Source organism: Lepidochelys olivacea, assembly GCF_965140295.1.
Source record: "Lepidochelys olivacea isolate rLepOli2 genome assembly, chromosome: 9".
NCBI lineage: Eukaryota > Metazoa > Chordata > Testudines > Cheloniidae > Lepidochelys > Lepidochelys olivacea.
Window position 1 is genome coordinate 97,872,701 of NC_140419.1, and position 15,797 is coordinate 97,888,497.

Genomic DNA, 15,797 nt, shown 5'->3' on the forward strand with positions numbered 1-15,797 from the left:
ATCTTCATGATCATGGCCTTGCACCTGCTGTGCATGCTTCCCTCCAGCCAGCTGCACATGTGGCCAGGGCTGGTGGCTTAGCTCAGTGGTGCTTCTCCCGTTCCTCTACTGCCTTTACCCCTACATCTATGGCTACATGTACAAGAGCATCTTCAAGGAGGCGAGATCAGACCCACACGTTCAGCATCATCCAGTAAAAAGAGTGAAGATGAAACCACTTATGCTATTCTACCACAGCCCATTCTGTACCTCCTAACTTTAAAAAACAGGATTTAAGCCTTTTCTGGGCTGAGCCGACCACTTTGCATCAAGTCTAAATTAATGCAATAGTTAAGAGTCTTTCTTTTAAGAATTTATTTATTTGAGCATAAGCTTTCGTGAGCTACAGCTCACTTCATCGGATGCATACTGTGGAAAGTGTAGAAGATCTTTTTATACACACAAAGCATGAAAAAATACCTCCCCCCACCCCGCTCTCCTGCTGGTAATAGCTTATCTAAAGTGATCACTCTCCTTACAATGTGTATAATAATCAAGTTGGGCCAGAGGGGACATATGGTTTCTAAGAAGCTCATGTAGAGTTGTTGATTCATGGACCGATATAGTCTTGCTTTCATAACCTTGCATAATGACTTAGCCACTCCCAGTCTCTATTTAAGCCTAAATTAATAGTATCCAATTTGCAAATGAATTCCAATTCAGCAGTTTCTCGCTGGAGTCTGGATTTGAAGTTTTTTTGTTTTAAGATAGCGACCTTCATGTCTGTGATTGCGTGACCAGAGAGATTGAAGTGTTCTCCGACTGGTTTATGAATGTTATAATTCTTGACATCTGATTTGTGTCCATTTATTCTTTTACGTAGACACTGTCCAGTTTGACCAATGTACATGGCAGAGGGGCATTGCTGGCACATGATGGCATATATCACATTGGTGGATGTGCAGGTGAACGAGCCTCTGATAGTGTGGCTGATGTTATTAGGCCCTGTGATGGTGTCCCCTGAATAGATATGTGGGCACAATTGGCAACGGGCTTTGTTGCAAGGATAAGTTCCTGGGTTAGTGGTTCTGTTGTGTGGTATGTGGTTGTTGGTGAGTATTTGCTTCAGGTTGCGGGGCTGTCTGTAGGCAAGGACTGGCCTGTCTCCCAAGATTTGTGAGAGTGTTGGGTCATCCTTTAGGATAGGTTGTAGATCCTTAATAATGCGTTGGAGGGGTTTTAGTTGGGGGCTGAAGGTGACTGCTAGTGGCGTTCTGTTATTTTCTTTGTTAGGCCTGTCCTGTAGTAGGTAACGTCTGGGAACTCTTCTGGCTCTATCAATCTGTTTCTTTACTTCAGCAGGTGGGTACTGTAGTTGTAAGAAAGCTTGACAGAGATCTTGTAGGTGTTTGTCTCTGTCTGAGGGGTTGGAGCAAATGCAGTTGTATCGCAGAGCTTGGCTGTAGACGATAGATCGTGTGGTGTGGTCAGGGTGAAAGCTGGAGGCATGCAGGTAGGAATAGCGGTCAGTAGGTTTCCGGTATAGGGTGGTGTTTATGTGACCATTGTTTATTAGCACTGTAGTGTCCAGGAAGTGGATCTCTTGTGTGGACTGGACCAGGCTGAGGTTGGTGGTGGGATGGAAATTGTTGAAATCATGGTGGAATTCCTCAAGGGCTTCTTTTCCATGGGTCCAGATGATGAAGATGTCATCAATATAGCACAGTAGAGTAGGGGCGTTAGGGGACGAGAGCTGAGGAAGCGTTGTTCTAAGTCAGCCATAAAAATGTTGGCATACTGTGGGGCCATGCGGGTACCCATAGCAGTGCTGCTGATCTGAAGGTATACATTGTCCCCAAATGTAAAAATAGTTATGGGTAAGGACAAAGTCACAAAGTTCAGCCACCAGGTTGGCCGTGACATTATCGGGAATAGTGTTCTTGACGGCTTGTAGTCCATCTTTGTGTGGAATGTTGGTGTAGAGGGCTTCTACATCCATAGTGGCCAGGATGGTGTTATCAGGAAGATCACCGATGGATTGTAGTTTCCTCAGGAAGTCGGTGGTGTCTCGAAGGTAGCTGGGAGTGCTGGTAGCATAGAGGCTGAGGAGGGAGTCTACATAGCCAGAAAATCCTGCTGTCAGGGTGCCAATGCCTGAGATGATGGGGCACCCAGGATATCCAGGTTTATGGATCTTGGGTAGTAGACAGAATATCCCAGGTTGGAGTTCCAGGGGTGTGTCTGTGCGGATTTGATCTTTTGCTTTTTCAGGGAGTTTCTTGAGCAAATGCTGTAGTTTCTTTTGGTAACTCTCAGTGGGATCAGAGGGTAATGGCGTGTAGAAAGTGGTGTTGGAGAGCTGCCGAGCAGCCTCTTGTTCATATTCCGACCTATTCATGATGATAACAGCACCTCCTTTGTCAGCCTTTTTGATTATGATGTCAGAATTCTTTCTGAGGCTGTGGATGGCATTGTGTTCCGCACAGCTGAGGTTGTGGGGCAAGTGATGCTGCTTTTCCACAATTTCAGCCCGTGCACGTCGGCGGAAGCACTCAATGTAGAAGTCCAATCTGCTGTTTCGACCTTCAGGAGAAGTCCACCTAGAATCCTTTTTTTTGTAGTGTTGGTAGGAAGGTCTCTGCGGATTAGTATGTTGGAAATATTCCTTGAGTCAGAGACGTCGAAAATAGGATTCTAGGTCACCACAGAACTGTATCATGTTCTTGGGGGTGGAGGGGCAAAAGGAGAGGCCCCGAGATAGGACAGCTGCTTCTGCTGGGCTGAGAGTATAGTTGGATAGGTTAACAATATTGCTGGGTGGGTTGAGGGAACCATTGCTGTGGCCCCTTGTGGCATGTAGTAGTTTAGAAAATTTAGTGTCCTTTTTCTTTTGTACAGAAGCAAAGTGTGTGTTGTAAATGGCTTGTCCAGTTTTAGTAAAGTCCAGTCCTCAATTTCAGCCACGAGGAAGTTTGTGTGGAAGGTTGTTTTTTTATGAGAGTATCCATTTTTGAGAGCTCATTCTTAATCTTTCCCTGTTTGCTGTAGAGGATGTTGATCAGGTGATTCCCCAGTTTCTTTGAGAGCGTGTGGCACAAGGTGTCAGCATAGTCTCTGTGGTATGTAGATTGTAATGGATTTTTTACCTTCAGTCCTTTTGGTACGATGTCCATCTGTTTGCATTTGGAAAGGACGAAGATGTCTGTCTGTATCGGTACAAGTTTTTTCATGCAGGTGCCCACATATCTATTCAGGGGACATCATCACAGAGCCTAACAACATCAGCCACACTATCAGAGGCTCGTTCACCTGCACATCCACCAATGTGATATATGCCATCATGTGCCAGCAATGCCCCTCTGCCATGTACATTGGTCAAACTGGACAGTCTCTACGTAAAATAAATGGACACAAATCAGATGTCAAGAATTATAACATTCATAAACCAGTTGGAGAACACTTCAATCTCTCTGGTCACGCGATTACAGACATGGAAGTTGTGATATTACAACAAAAAAACTTCAAATCCAGACTCCAACGAGAAACCGTTGAATTGGAATTCATTTGCAAATTTGATACCGTTAGCCACTTCCAGTCTCTATTCAAGCCTAAGTTAAGTCATTATGCAAGGTAACCTATTTCCCCTTGTTTTTACCCCCCCGCTCAGAGGTTCTTGTTAAACCCTGGATTTGTGTTGGAAATGGCCCAACTTGATTATCATACACATTGTAAGGAGAGTGATCACTTTAGATAAGCTATTACCAGCAGGAGAGTGGGGTGGGAGGAGGTATTTTTTCATGCTTTGTGTGTATATAAAAAGATCATCTACACCTTCCACAGCATGCATCCGATGAAGTGAGCTGTAGCTCACGAAAGCTTATGTTCAAATAAATTGGTTAGTCTAAGGTGCCACAAGTACTCCTTTTCTTTTTGCGAATACAGAGTAACACGGCTGTTACTCTGAAACCAAGGTTTAATATCCCTTCCAAAATTTGTTGTTAATGGTAACTCTGGATATTCTTGATAACCACGTAAAAATCCAATCACATTATACAGGAGGTCACACATTGGATGATCTGGTGATCCCTTCTGGCCTTAAACTCGGATTATGACATTTTGAATCTCGTTAAATTCTTGGCCTCTACAGCTTCCTCTGGCAATGAGCTCATTTGATCATACATTGTGTGGAAAAAAAAAAAGATTTCCTTTAAATTTCACTCAACATCCCCTTGTTCTTCAAGTGTGACCAGCATGAACGTAACAGAGCTTGTCTCTGCAATGATTTCCTGTTCACTTCCAGATACAATCAGAGGTGTTGGTAATCCCCTTTAAAGCCTTGGAGTGGATCTGCTTAGAAGAGAGAATGCCTCTCATCCTATAATCCAAAGCAGCAGTTAGGCTCCACTTGGCTATTGTTCCCTACATTTGAACACTCCATAACTAGCAGTACAGCCCAGAAATAAGGGTTTGTGCCTTTGGGAATCATTTCTTTGCAGCTCATTTGACAAAGTAAATGAATGAAACTTAAGAGTGGTGACATACTTGACAAGAAAATGGACAAGTCAGCCAGAGTTGTGCAGTTTTATTTGAAGAAAAACAGTGTCGATATCCTTAACAAAATTCTACATTACACTAAATACATGTTCCTTTGTACGATGATATACAAGCTGTGAAGAAGGTGCACAATACTATGTACAATCAGTTTTAAGTTAAAAAAGTTTCACATTTTTACATAGTATTTACTGGACAGTCCTATGCTTTGATGGTATAATTGGTAAAAGTAAAAAGAAAAGTAACAAAAATCACAAGAAATCTCAGCTAGAAAACTATATAATGCACTATTTTTTTTTAAAAAGAAACTGTTTTCATTGCATCATTCATTTGTTTTAAATCAAACTTTGTATACGGTATTTTTTAAAAATTATTAGAATGGATTAACATTTTCAGGGACAGTATGACTGGTGTAAATGTTTTCCAATGCTGCTATTCCATCCATAAAACTTGTATTTTGGGCCATACAGACTGAGATTCAGCTTTTACATCTTAAAATAATTATGCAGTAGGTTTCTCAATACATGGTAAAAATATATCACAGCAAGGGAGATATGTTCCAAAGACACTTTGAAATTCTTCAGTCCACTTTCACAACACTGTAAATCTTACTAACAAACCAGAAGCAGGCAAAAAATCCAATCGTCCCTAAAACAAGAAGAGTGTTAAAATAGTTAGTTAACCTTCCGTACATGTTTCTGGAGCAAGTCTAGTAACAGACAATTCCCAGCAGGACAGAATATCTCATTATCCTCCAGTTACCTATCCCGAAATAAAAGTGCACTTTTAATTTTAACAATGCACAACCTGGGGCTACTAACTTATCAATTTCAAAGCTAATAAAGACTTAGGATTTTCTTGCATGATGTGCCTGTAACCCATTGAACGTGGTTACACAAATCTGTCATTAGCAGCCATATAGATACTCTAAATCAACTAGCAGTTAATTTCCTCTACTGTATGAAACATTTACAATGTATACATATGCAAAGGCCACGTCCAGCTCTGTCTTTAGGTCATACACTACTGCAAGGCCATGTGATCTAGTGAACTGCCCACTGACTGGGAGTCAAGAGACCTGGATTCTATTCCTGGCTCTGCCACTGATTATGTGATCCCAGATAAGTCACTTCAACTCTATTTTTCCTTTATTTAGTCTACCTATTAAGGACAGAAACTGTCTTATTATGCGAGTCCATTGTACTAGGGCTGATCTTGAGTGGGGCCTCTAGACACAACCATGGTACAAATAAACATTCCAGCTGGAGTGTGGGCCAACCTACCACTGAAAATGGTAGTCCAACTAAATTTTCAAAATCCACCCTTCTGTGGAAGGGCAGTTCACACGAGTGAGCTGTCTACCTCCCTGTCAAGATACACAAATGAAGACTGGAATTATGGTGTGAATTTCTAAGTGAAGGTAATTAGCCACTGGAACAAATTTATGAAGGGCTACAGTGCGCAATTTGGCAATTTTAAAATCAAGACTGGATGTTTTCCTAAAAGAATGTGCTCTAAGAATTGTTTTGGGGGAAATTCTCTGGTCTGTGTTATTCTGGAGGTCAGACTACATGATCATAGTGGTCCCTTCTGCTGTATAAGCAAGGGTTGAGTAGCCTGCAGAAGTTACTGAAGATTTAAGGCAGGAGTAACCATTGCATGGCAAGAAGGTGGAGAACAACATAGGGCAGAGGAAGAGACTGGCCCAGGGCCAGAGTATTTTCTGTTTTTACTGTAAAGAGCAAAGTTGTGGCTGCCTCACCCACTATCACTGTGATGGAGTGACTGGAAAGAAGGAGGGAAGACTATGCCTCCTTTTCAGTTACTGGGGACATGTGCAATGTGTCCCAAATATCCTCCCCATTAACTCAATTGAGACTCAGGGGTAAATGTGTTTCTCTCAAACTCCTGCACCAATTTCAAAGGCAAACTTTATGAAATAAGTAAGTTGTCCATCTAACAACCTTGCATTCAAGGAGATTCAATATTAAACCTCAAAACCCCTCCAGGAAATAGCTATTACTATAGGCACTTTGCACTTTGGTTAACTGAGGCACAGACGTTAAACTAGATGTCACAATTAACACCCTTCAATGGTAGGAAAAATCAGTGTTAGCTAAACAAGTTTTTAAAAAGACAGCGAAGTGCAACACTCCTATAAAGATTCACTGCACTCTTAGGAGACATACCCAGTCCACTCCATCAGAGGCTTTTTATAAACATAATTATGGAAAATAGAACATGTTCAATATCAGCTCTACAATCTTATTTATTCACCATCAAAGGCACAACCACTGGAAGGAAGTTTCATGTTCTTTGACTATTTTACCTTTTACATATTTATTGAATTAGCGTCTCTTTCTACCCATCTAACCACTTGCTGACCAGACTTTCACAAGTGATAAATGAGAAGCCTTTCTTCAGATGCTTCCTATTATATACCTGCTAGTTCTTGTGATACTTCATTTTGCCACATACATTTCTCATAAAGGGCTTTTGACAGCCTACTATTAGGTGCTATCGATTACCTTTTTCCTCCAGATCTTCAGTTATCATAGTCCGAAACAGTGGGGGTTGGCAGATTTACCATGCTTGATAGGAAATCATACACCAACCACAAAAGGAATTTAATTCCTCTGTGGGCTTGACATCACTAAGTCTTTCTAGTTTATAGTTGATTCTCCGACTCCTTCCCATTGAGTCCAATACTCCTGTATCTGCATTGTTACAAACTCTCCTCCCCTAGCTCATAGTTTCTTCCTTTTAGTGTTTGTTTCTCCTTATCCCACCTTCTTGTTATGTTTATAACATAACCTGCTTTGAGCCTTCTTCTGTCTCTTAAAGCAGCTACTTACTGAAGTGCTATGTTTTTCCTGCATGTTTAACAGATTAGGTATATTAAAAATCAATCAGCTTTCCTGTAACAGAAATTCAATATTTTACAGCACTAAAGTTTTAGCACAAGAATAAGATTTTCCCATTGCACAGTTCTATGAACATACGATTGCAAGTACATACAAGCTTACTATAGAAATATACTCTATACAAACCCCCATCCACTGACCCTTGTTACTCTGGACCTTCCCTACGCACCACTCTTCCCTCAAAGGAGGACTTCATTCAAAATACGAAGTTACCAAAGCCATTCCCAGTGAACAAGGACTATTTAATCTATAATCAGGTTTCTCAAATACACCAATAGAATCACTTGCCAACTTCCCTCCCCAAATTCTGTTCAACAAATCAAAGAGAAAATATTCTCTTTCTTGGAGATTTTGCCAATTTAGATAGTAGAAGCCTAGTAGATTTATGGATATTAGCAGCTAAATCTGAGATGTATACTCATAAATGCATAAAATGGAGGCAAGTGTCAAACACCACCTGTCACCCTGAACTGCAAGAGGCACACAGATGTAGCTCAGACAGAAAACTGCTAGACACCTAATTTGGATTTTGTCCAGTAGCCTATATAATTACTTTCATCACCAGAACACAAAATCTCCCCTACCAATACTATAATGGCACATCTGTAGTTAGAGTTCAGTCACCGTTTCCATTATGAACCCCAGCATGCACTGTAATTCCTCCAACCAAACAAAAATTTCTTAAGGATTTAGAATGTGGATGGTTGTAGTGACAAGAGACTTCAAAGGGCATTTAAGTCTATGGATACCATTATTTGAATCATAAATAGCCCCTAGTTTATCGCTATCAAGTCTACTTCAAACTCAAAGATCAAAATAGTTTGAGAGGAGCTACCATGGTCCATATCATTTAAAAAATCTACCTTTAAGCATCCATAATTGCAGATTTATGATGAGTGAACTATAGCAAATCAGTGGAAAACTTCAGTGAAGCAATCTTTTAAATATTCCCAAGGGTTTTTTAAACCTGTAGGTTAAACATTTATCTGACAGACTAACAGCTCCTGTGGCTGAGTTCAGTACATTGCTTGTTTTCAGTAGTTTGATATTACACAGAGTCAACATTAGCTGACAGTTGGATTAAATTATTGTTCACAAGTAACCTGTATGTTTGCAGAGCTCCTATAACTCACTTAAAATCCTCTCATAAAAGCTGTCCACTTCTTCCAGGTTCCAACAACAAGACCACTTCTGGGGAAGGGAGTATTTCTTCCCCAACCTGGTTCACAGCTTTATTGCTATCTGAAAGGCTGTCACTTGACTTTTCTATTCTGCTTGTAAAGTCATTTATTTTCTATTGCCTTTGCAAACTTTTTAAATAAACTAACGTATTTCACTTCAACTCTGTATTGTGAAAGCCACTGCACTAAGTTGCTGTGTATGAATGACTGAGCAGAATGGGCCCAATTCTTCCCTGTCTGGCACCTGATGTAGTAATTTACAGAAGTGATAAATGGGTATAAAATGTTTGATTAGGAAGGTGTCCCACGTAAGCAGTTCTATGATATTGGCACTGACCAACTAGTTAAGAGTAAAATACAAACCAAGTAATACCTTGGTGAGGTGAATACAACTGAAGGAAACTGTTATTTTAAAGGCTATTTTAAAGGCTGCAGCTTTAGCTATATCATTTACTTCAATATGATGGACAAGAAGGCTGGGATTTTCAGAGGCTCCCAAAGGAGTTAGGTGCCTGACTGCCATTGTTCGAAATGTTATCAGCTAGCATGGCACACTGGTGAGACACTGATGCCAGACAAGTCAAGGCTGGCATTTTCAGATTCTCTTTCCTCTGAGCACCTCTCTCATGAAAGCCAGTCTTGAAATACAAGCACACAGCTGATAGCAGTTTCTCTCAACTGAAATCTTGCCTCGATTGCCATCCTTTGTTGCTTTATTAAAATATCATTCCAGTAATATCTGAACCAGCTTGTTAAACAGGACACCCTTTCCTGCAGAGGAGACACACTATTACATTTCTAATTTAGTATACATGCCTGGTATCAACTTTAGTAAGTTTACAACATGATGCCCAATTCAAAAAGCACATCTATGTTTACCAAAAAACCAACAAGGTTATTTGTTTGTAAGTGGTCTAATTTGTTACCATTCAAAGCTACTTCAGTTTCTTTCACAAAGCATGGTCAAAAGCAAAAGCAAAATTTTCTGAAAGAATCTGTACAGAGTCTACTGATTCAAGTTACAAATTCATGTGACTGGCTATTTAGTTATCGAAATGCAAGAATGCTTTCAAACCCAAGTGAAATATCAGATGGAACACAGAACAGGAAAACCCAAACTCTTTTCACTGTAAGCAAGTTCTACTCACTGTGGATGTTAACCTGTTTATTCCAGGAAAAAATTACTGATTTAAACAGGAAAGATCATACTTTGATCCTGAAGAAGTTCTGTTAGCACTACACTTTTATTCCACAATCTACCTTTTTGATAGGGGTAAGAGCTTTGATATACACCTCTCTCTGCCCCATACTATTGTGAAAGAGCTCAACCGCAACAAACTCCTCTTATATCCCTAAAAGGCCTTGATTTGTTCTAGAATCAAGTGTTATGAGTGCACCTTTTTATTATTTTTTATTTTAGTTTAAGTAATCCCAAGCCTGCAAATTTACAAAAATTTGAATATGGATTAGGGCAGACATGCATTTAAGGAATTACTTTTTTTTTTGGTAGAGCTATCTTCAAAGGGATGTCCTTCACAATTACTTTAAGACTAACTTTCATAGATAAGCCCTTGGAGCTCATCCATAGAAATGAAAGCATCAGCTCGCTACAAACCATTATATATCTTCTCTCTAATTCTCCAGAAGTGTAAATGTAAGCTTGTTTTTTTTTTATGGCAATTATTTAAAATTCATGAAACTGATAGTCAAGGTGTTACTGAATGTCTGAAGTAACTTTCCTACCCTAAGAGGCAAAATATGACCAATACATCTGAAAACAGCTGACAATTCAGCTCTTTTTATCTTTTGTCCTCAGCTTTCTATATTGTTGAATTCTCTACCAGTAATGCATAATAGCACTTAGCAACAGTTTTCTTTCTGTGTATACAGAATGTTTGCTAATGGTATTTTTAACTGGCTAACAAATTTATTAGTAAATTATTTCTTTTTAAATTTCACTTCAATATTAAAAACACAATTACTGCATCAAGTAAACCCAAAACACTTCAAAGCAGACTGCCCTGTTCTACTTGGCTCTTCTAGCTTTATTGTTTAATGAAGACAAAAACATTCAGAGCACGAACAGAATGTAAGAAAGCAAATAGAAGAGCACTCTGCACTTGGCTGATACTTCTTATGTACCTTAAAGGCTCTTTGTATCATACTGGTTTCAATCACTGCACAGTGGTGGGTGCTTCAGAATCTCAGATTCTAAACACAGTCTACCCAGAAGATCAAAACTCAATTTTGAACATGGCATTAACTCACAATTGAAAGTGATGTTCAAAAATAGGTCACTGTGAAGCAACATGTTTTGACTAAATGCAACCATTTTTTGTCCTCAAGCATAAAATTCACGTAATCATAACTATCACCATTCACATATACTTACTACATATTTATTTATTTCTCTACAATTTGTACATTAAAATAGTACACAAAATGGATGTACACAAAAATAGTTCGATTTGGCCAGCTTCATTATATTGGTGACAGTCATTGTTTTAAATATTCACATGTATTTGTTCAGTTTCAGCATTCAGCTCCTACTTGGCTATTCACTGTAGTCTTTTGTGGAGGCCACAACCATGTTGCCATGCACGAGCTGTTAATGAGGAATTTTATATTGGATTTCAGGTACTGTGATGGAGAAATGTTTAAAAAATGTAGAAAAAAATCCTACCGCTAACGTAACTGGAATAGTTATGCACAGTAGTACATCTACTCACGTTAGCAATCCATTAACTCACATCAGTAACTTTACTCACATTTAGAAGTGTTGGCAGGATTGGGCCCTTATTTAGGTTTAATTTACAAAGTGGGTGCTACTAAGAAAAAGTCACAATAAACCAAACTCCTCTAACCTTCATTGGACTGTGTAGGTTCAGTAGTTTACTATTCACGCAAAGCACTGATTGTTAAATTATCAGAGAGGATAAAATTCAAAAACAGATTATCAAGGACTCAAACTATGAATTGCTCACAAATTTAAATATACAAGCCATTTTTAACTTATAAAGTTTAGAATTTGGAAAAACAGTCACTTCCTAAAGTAATGTGATTCCACACTGACTTTTGTCATGAAATGGTTATAGAAAGCAGAACTACTATTAATGTGGTTCTATAAAAGTTAACACATGAAAATAACAATTACATATTATTGTAGTTTTTCAAGCCTCATTGGCCTTCCCATTAAGGACTCCAGGATCAACACATCTGAAGCTCTTAATACCATTTCAGCAGCTGCCATGACAATTTCAATTATTTTATATGTGAAAAGGATATTTAATTCTATCAATTTACATCTTGTAAGTTGAAACTGAAATTGGCAATGTAGCAGCTAACCTATGCTAAAACCCAGACACATTAACATATTGCTTTAGTTTAAAAATAATTAAAACATTTTTAACTATAGATTTCTTTTTTGTAAATTACAGCAGACATCTGGAGCTTATCTGTTTTGCCAGAATTTAAGTAGGGGTTTAACCAGCATCATGCCACAGTCCGTGTTTGCTTTTTAATTTAAAATGGGAAGCATTAAATCCTTCTCAGTTTTCACTTTTAAGAGACTCAACACTGCAAAGGATACAATCCACAGCCTTCCCCTCCTCTTCCCCCCATGAAAAGGGGAGGAGAGACAGACTTCAGCAGGGTGTAAATAACGAGAAGGAAAAAACATAGCAAATACATGGCAGCTAACGTCATTAAACATAACGTACACAGGGTATTTGCTCACTTTGCTCAGAAATGCATGCACTAATACTCCCTGCTAATTCTAGCATGCACTGTGCTGTTTTGTTACCTCAGGTGGTTATTCAACCAGTTTCAGGCACAAAAAATATCAGGCTCTCCTCCCCTCTCAGCTGCAAGGCTTAAATAGTAAGAAAGAAAAAAAAACCCACCAACTTTTACAGTGTCCAGGAAAATACAGAAGAACTGCCTAGAAACAGCTGTGTGCAATTTGGCCATATATACCTAGTCCTACCTCAGTGCAAAAGACTGGTCTAAATGACTTATCAAGCTCCCTTCCACTCCTACATTTCTAGAATTCTAGATCTATGTTAAGCAAATATAAATATTTGAAGTGGTTTTCAATAAGCAGGTAGAAGTCTTTTAGAGGTAGCAGTGAGTTATCCGTCAGTGTCTTGTAGCTCATCAATAACAGGATACTACAAATTAACATCACTAGTCACAGTTTAAAACAATCCTCTATATACAGAAGGCATTTTCCCTATAATTCTACCACTCTTGTGCTTTGGGATTCAAAGTGAAATGCCACTTGTAAGGTAGGACTGTGTGAACTCTACATCTTGCAGCACCAAGGTAACGAAAGATTATTAGAAAGATGTAATCCTGAGCATGAGGAGCACTGCATCTTGTTTTTTAACCTGTTTGCACAAGAGCCTTTCCTCTTTGGTATGAAGCTTTCTGGGCCAAATTGTCACGTCAAGCCCCAAAATTACATTTGATACCACTTGCTTATGAATGTTAAGGTAATTCTGTAGTAGATGCGCAGTTTGCATGAGTAATTTCAGAGTCCACATTTCAAAATATGGCTCTCTGTTTGGAACTCTACGGCATGTGAAGTTTTATTCCCCTGAATACTCATCTTGTTAAAATAGTGGCAATTTCTACCTGGCATCTCATTCTTCATTCATAGCCATTTGCCTTTTTACCACTTTTCGTCAGGTTTCCACAGAATAAAATTACACAGGTCTTAATCATAGATCCAAGTGTGGCAGCAGATCCAAATTTAGAAAGCAAAAGTTCCTTTTCTCCAACAGCATTTGAAGTTATCCCACAAAGTAGCCAGGCACCAAATCCACTTCTCTCCACAACTAGTATATGGCAAGTAACAAGTTGGAACGGACTCAGACGAACTTAATCTCAGCAAGTCTAGTGACAACAGAGAATGGGGTGCAGGGCAGCAGCAGAGAAGAGACTGAGGTTGGTGGTGGAAATAACCCTGAGTGCATCCAAAATACTCACATTTTTTTAATTTTGTTCTGAATGTAAATGAGGATCTTCTAAGAAGAGATGGGGAATCTAAGAAAGTCCTATAGAAGTCCTATCACTTGCTCCCAAGACTTAGATCAACTTACAGAATTAGCGTAGACCAGCCCTTAGTAAATTGTCCAAGGTTACAAAGAAAGTCTGTAGCACAGCACAGAATATAACAGAGGTCTCTGAAGTCCCAGACTTGCACCCTAACCACTGAGCCATCCTGCCTTTCTAAATTCTGAAAGTTACAGTCACAAGAGGCCAGATTTAGACCCTTCTCTTGAACAAATGAGGAAGCCTGAAGTGAACAGCCACCTAGAAGCCTCCATAGCAAGCACCCATTGAACATGAGTGCAGAAGGAGGTTTCTTGGATTAGCCAAGTGCTTGCTGACTCACTGCAGTACTAAAGACCTTTCTGCTGAACCTGGACCTCACAAACCCTAGCCTTTTCTGTGGGGCTGGGGAAAAGAGCTGATGATGTGATCAATAAAATTCACACATTCTTCACATACTCTACCAGAAAGCTAACTTCTAGTTCTGGAAAAAATCCTGTTTCTCACATTATGCTCCAAGTTTAATTACATCAGAAGATATGAATAAAGTACATTCTAGCAGACCACAATAGGTGGTCCTGCCTGCATCTCAACAGCACAACACTGGAAGTGTCCCCACACTGTCTATTTAACAATGTGCTGCAGTACCCCATTTGCCTCATTTCAATAGGCTCAGAACTCCCAAGATGTTTAACTCCTGCACAAACTTTTTTTTTTTTTTTTTGGGTCAGTGTAGGGCAAGTTTTGTTCAACACATTCCTAACCCCTCTTTTCTTCTTTGCATCTGCAAGTTACGCAACATCGCATCTGCTTTACCATCTGGCATTTCAAGTGTCTGACTGCTCTGGGTATTTGGTTCTATCACATACTCAATACCAGTTCACTACCATGTGAATATTTGGACATCTTGCATTCATTATCAAGTTAAATAAATTGAAAATAAAAATTTCCAGTCCCTATACACTGCGTGTGACATTTGCAATTTAAAGCCTTTACATTTAGTAATAGTTATATTTAGCATTTAGATCACTTTACATTTTCAAAACCTTTTACAAGTATCTGTTGTAAGGATTAATTAGGTAAGTGTTAGCCCCATTTTACACACTGAACACACATCAAGATGCTGAGTGACTTGCAACAGTTAGTGTCAGGATTAAATCTTCCAGTCCCACATTCATCCTTCCAGCAAAGGCTGTTCTCATTTTTAGTCTCCATTTCTTATCTTTCATTTACGTTTTTTTTATATATGATCAGCATTCCTTTCATTTTGTGACTTCCTAAGTAATTTCCAATATAAAAGCTTTTCTGTCAAGGACACTTTGAAAATGTAAATCTATAATGTTCTTAGGTCACTGTTACACTACCATGCAATAATCAAGGAAACGCAACAAGTTAGAAAAGAATCGCTGCAAATTAGATTGTAGATCTTCAGGTCAGGAACAATAAGTTATCTGTACTGTTATGTCGCTAGTGTGCATATGGTTGGGTGAGTGAATTATGGTAGCAGCAGACTCAAAACATGTTTAATTTAAAAACTGCTGTTTCTTGCAAGCGTTTCTCAACTTGACTCTGGCTAGAATGTTCAGAAAACAGCAACCCAGAAGTCCTGAAACCATTGCATTGAATTTCACCAATAATGCTGCACTTACCTGTAAAAAGGAAAAATATCAAAACCATGATCATAGTATACCCAAAGTATAAAATGGTACTAGCAGTTCCCGTTATTTGGAGTTTAGAGAAGAAGTAATGAACAGCATAGATAAAAAGATAAACGGCTGTAAAGCTGCTTGTTAAGAACGATCTCCACCACCAATGATAATCCTGAAAGAAATAATAAACCATTACAGGAAAAAAAATCCAAGCACAAAACTAAAACTGCACTTTTATTTCAAAGCAAAGCATTATTTACAAGTAATAATAAGTGTATGACGGATTAAATTATTTCTTGGCATATTTCTACACTCATACTTTTGCTTAAACTCCTTTTCATTAAAATTATGGTTTTCCAATTGCTATTTCTTTCTCAGAGTGAATTCTGTCAGGATCTTTCAACTATGAACGTGAAATTCTGTTATCTACAATCAAGACTATATTTAGGGTTTTTCTG

The 15,797-nt window shown here is 38.8% G+C and overlaps 1 protein-coding gene across 1 annotated transcript in view; it reads right to left on the bottom strand.

Annotated features, from left to right (window-relative positions):
• Positions 1 to 4,546: 4,546 nt before the first annotated feature.
• LOC311526699 (transmembrane 9 superfamily member 2-like) overlaps positions 4,547 to 15,797 on the bottom strand; it is a gene marked incomplete at its 5' end in the record, with an annotated part of 41,176 nt that continues 29,925 nt past the window's right edge. Inside the window, 2 exons of the mRNA XM_084639989.1 lie at positions 4,547 to 5,178; positions 15,340 to 15,511. Of these exons, the coding sequence (XP_084496115.1) occupies positions 5,111 to 5,178; positions 15,340 to 15,511 (240 nt within the window). The 3' untranslated portion in view covers positions 4,547 to 5,110. The remainder of the gene's footprint in view (positions 5,179 to 15,339; positions 15,512 to 15,797) is intronic.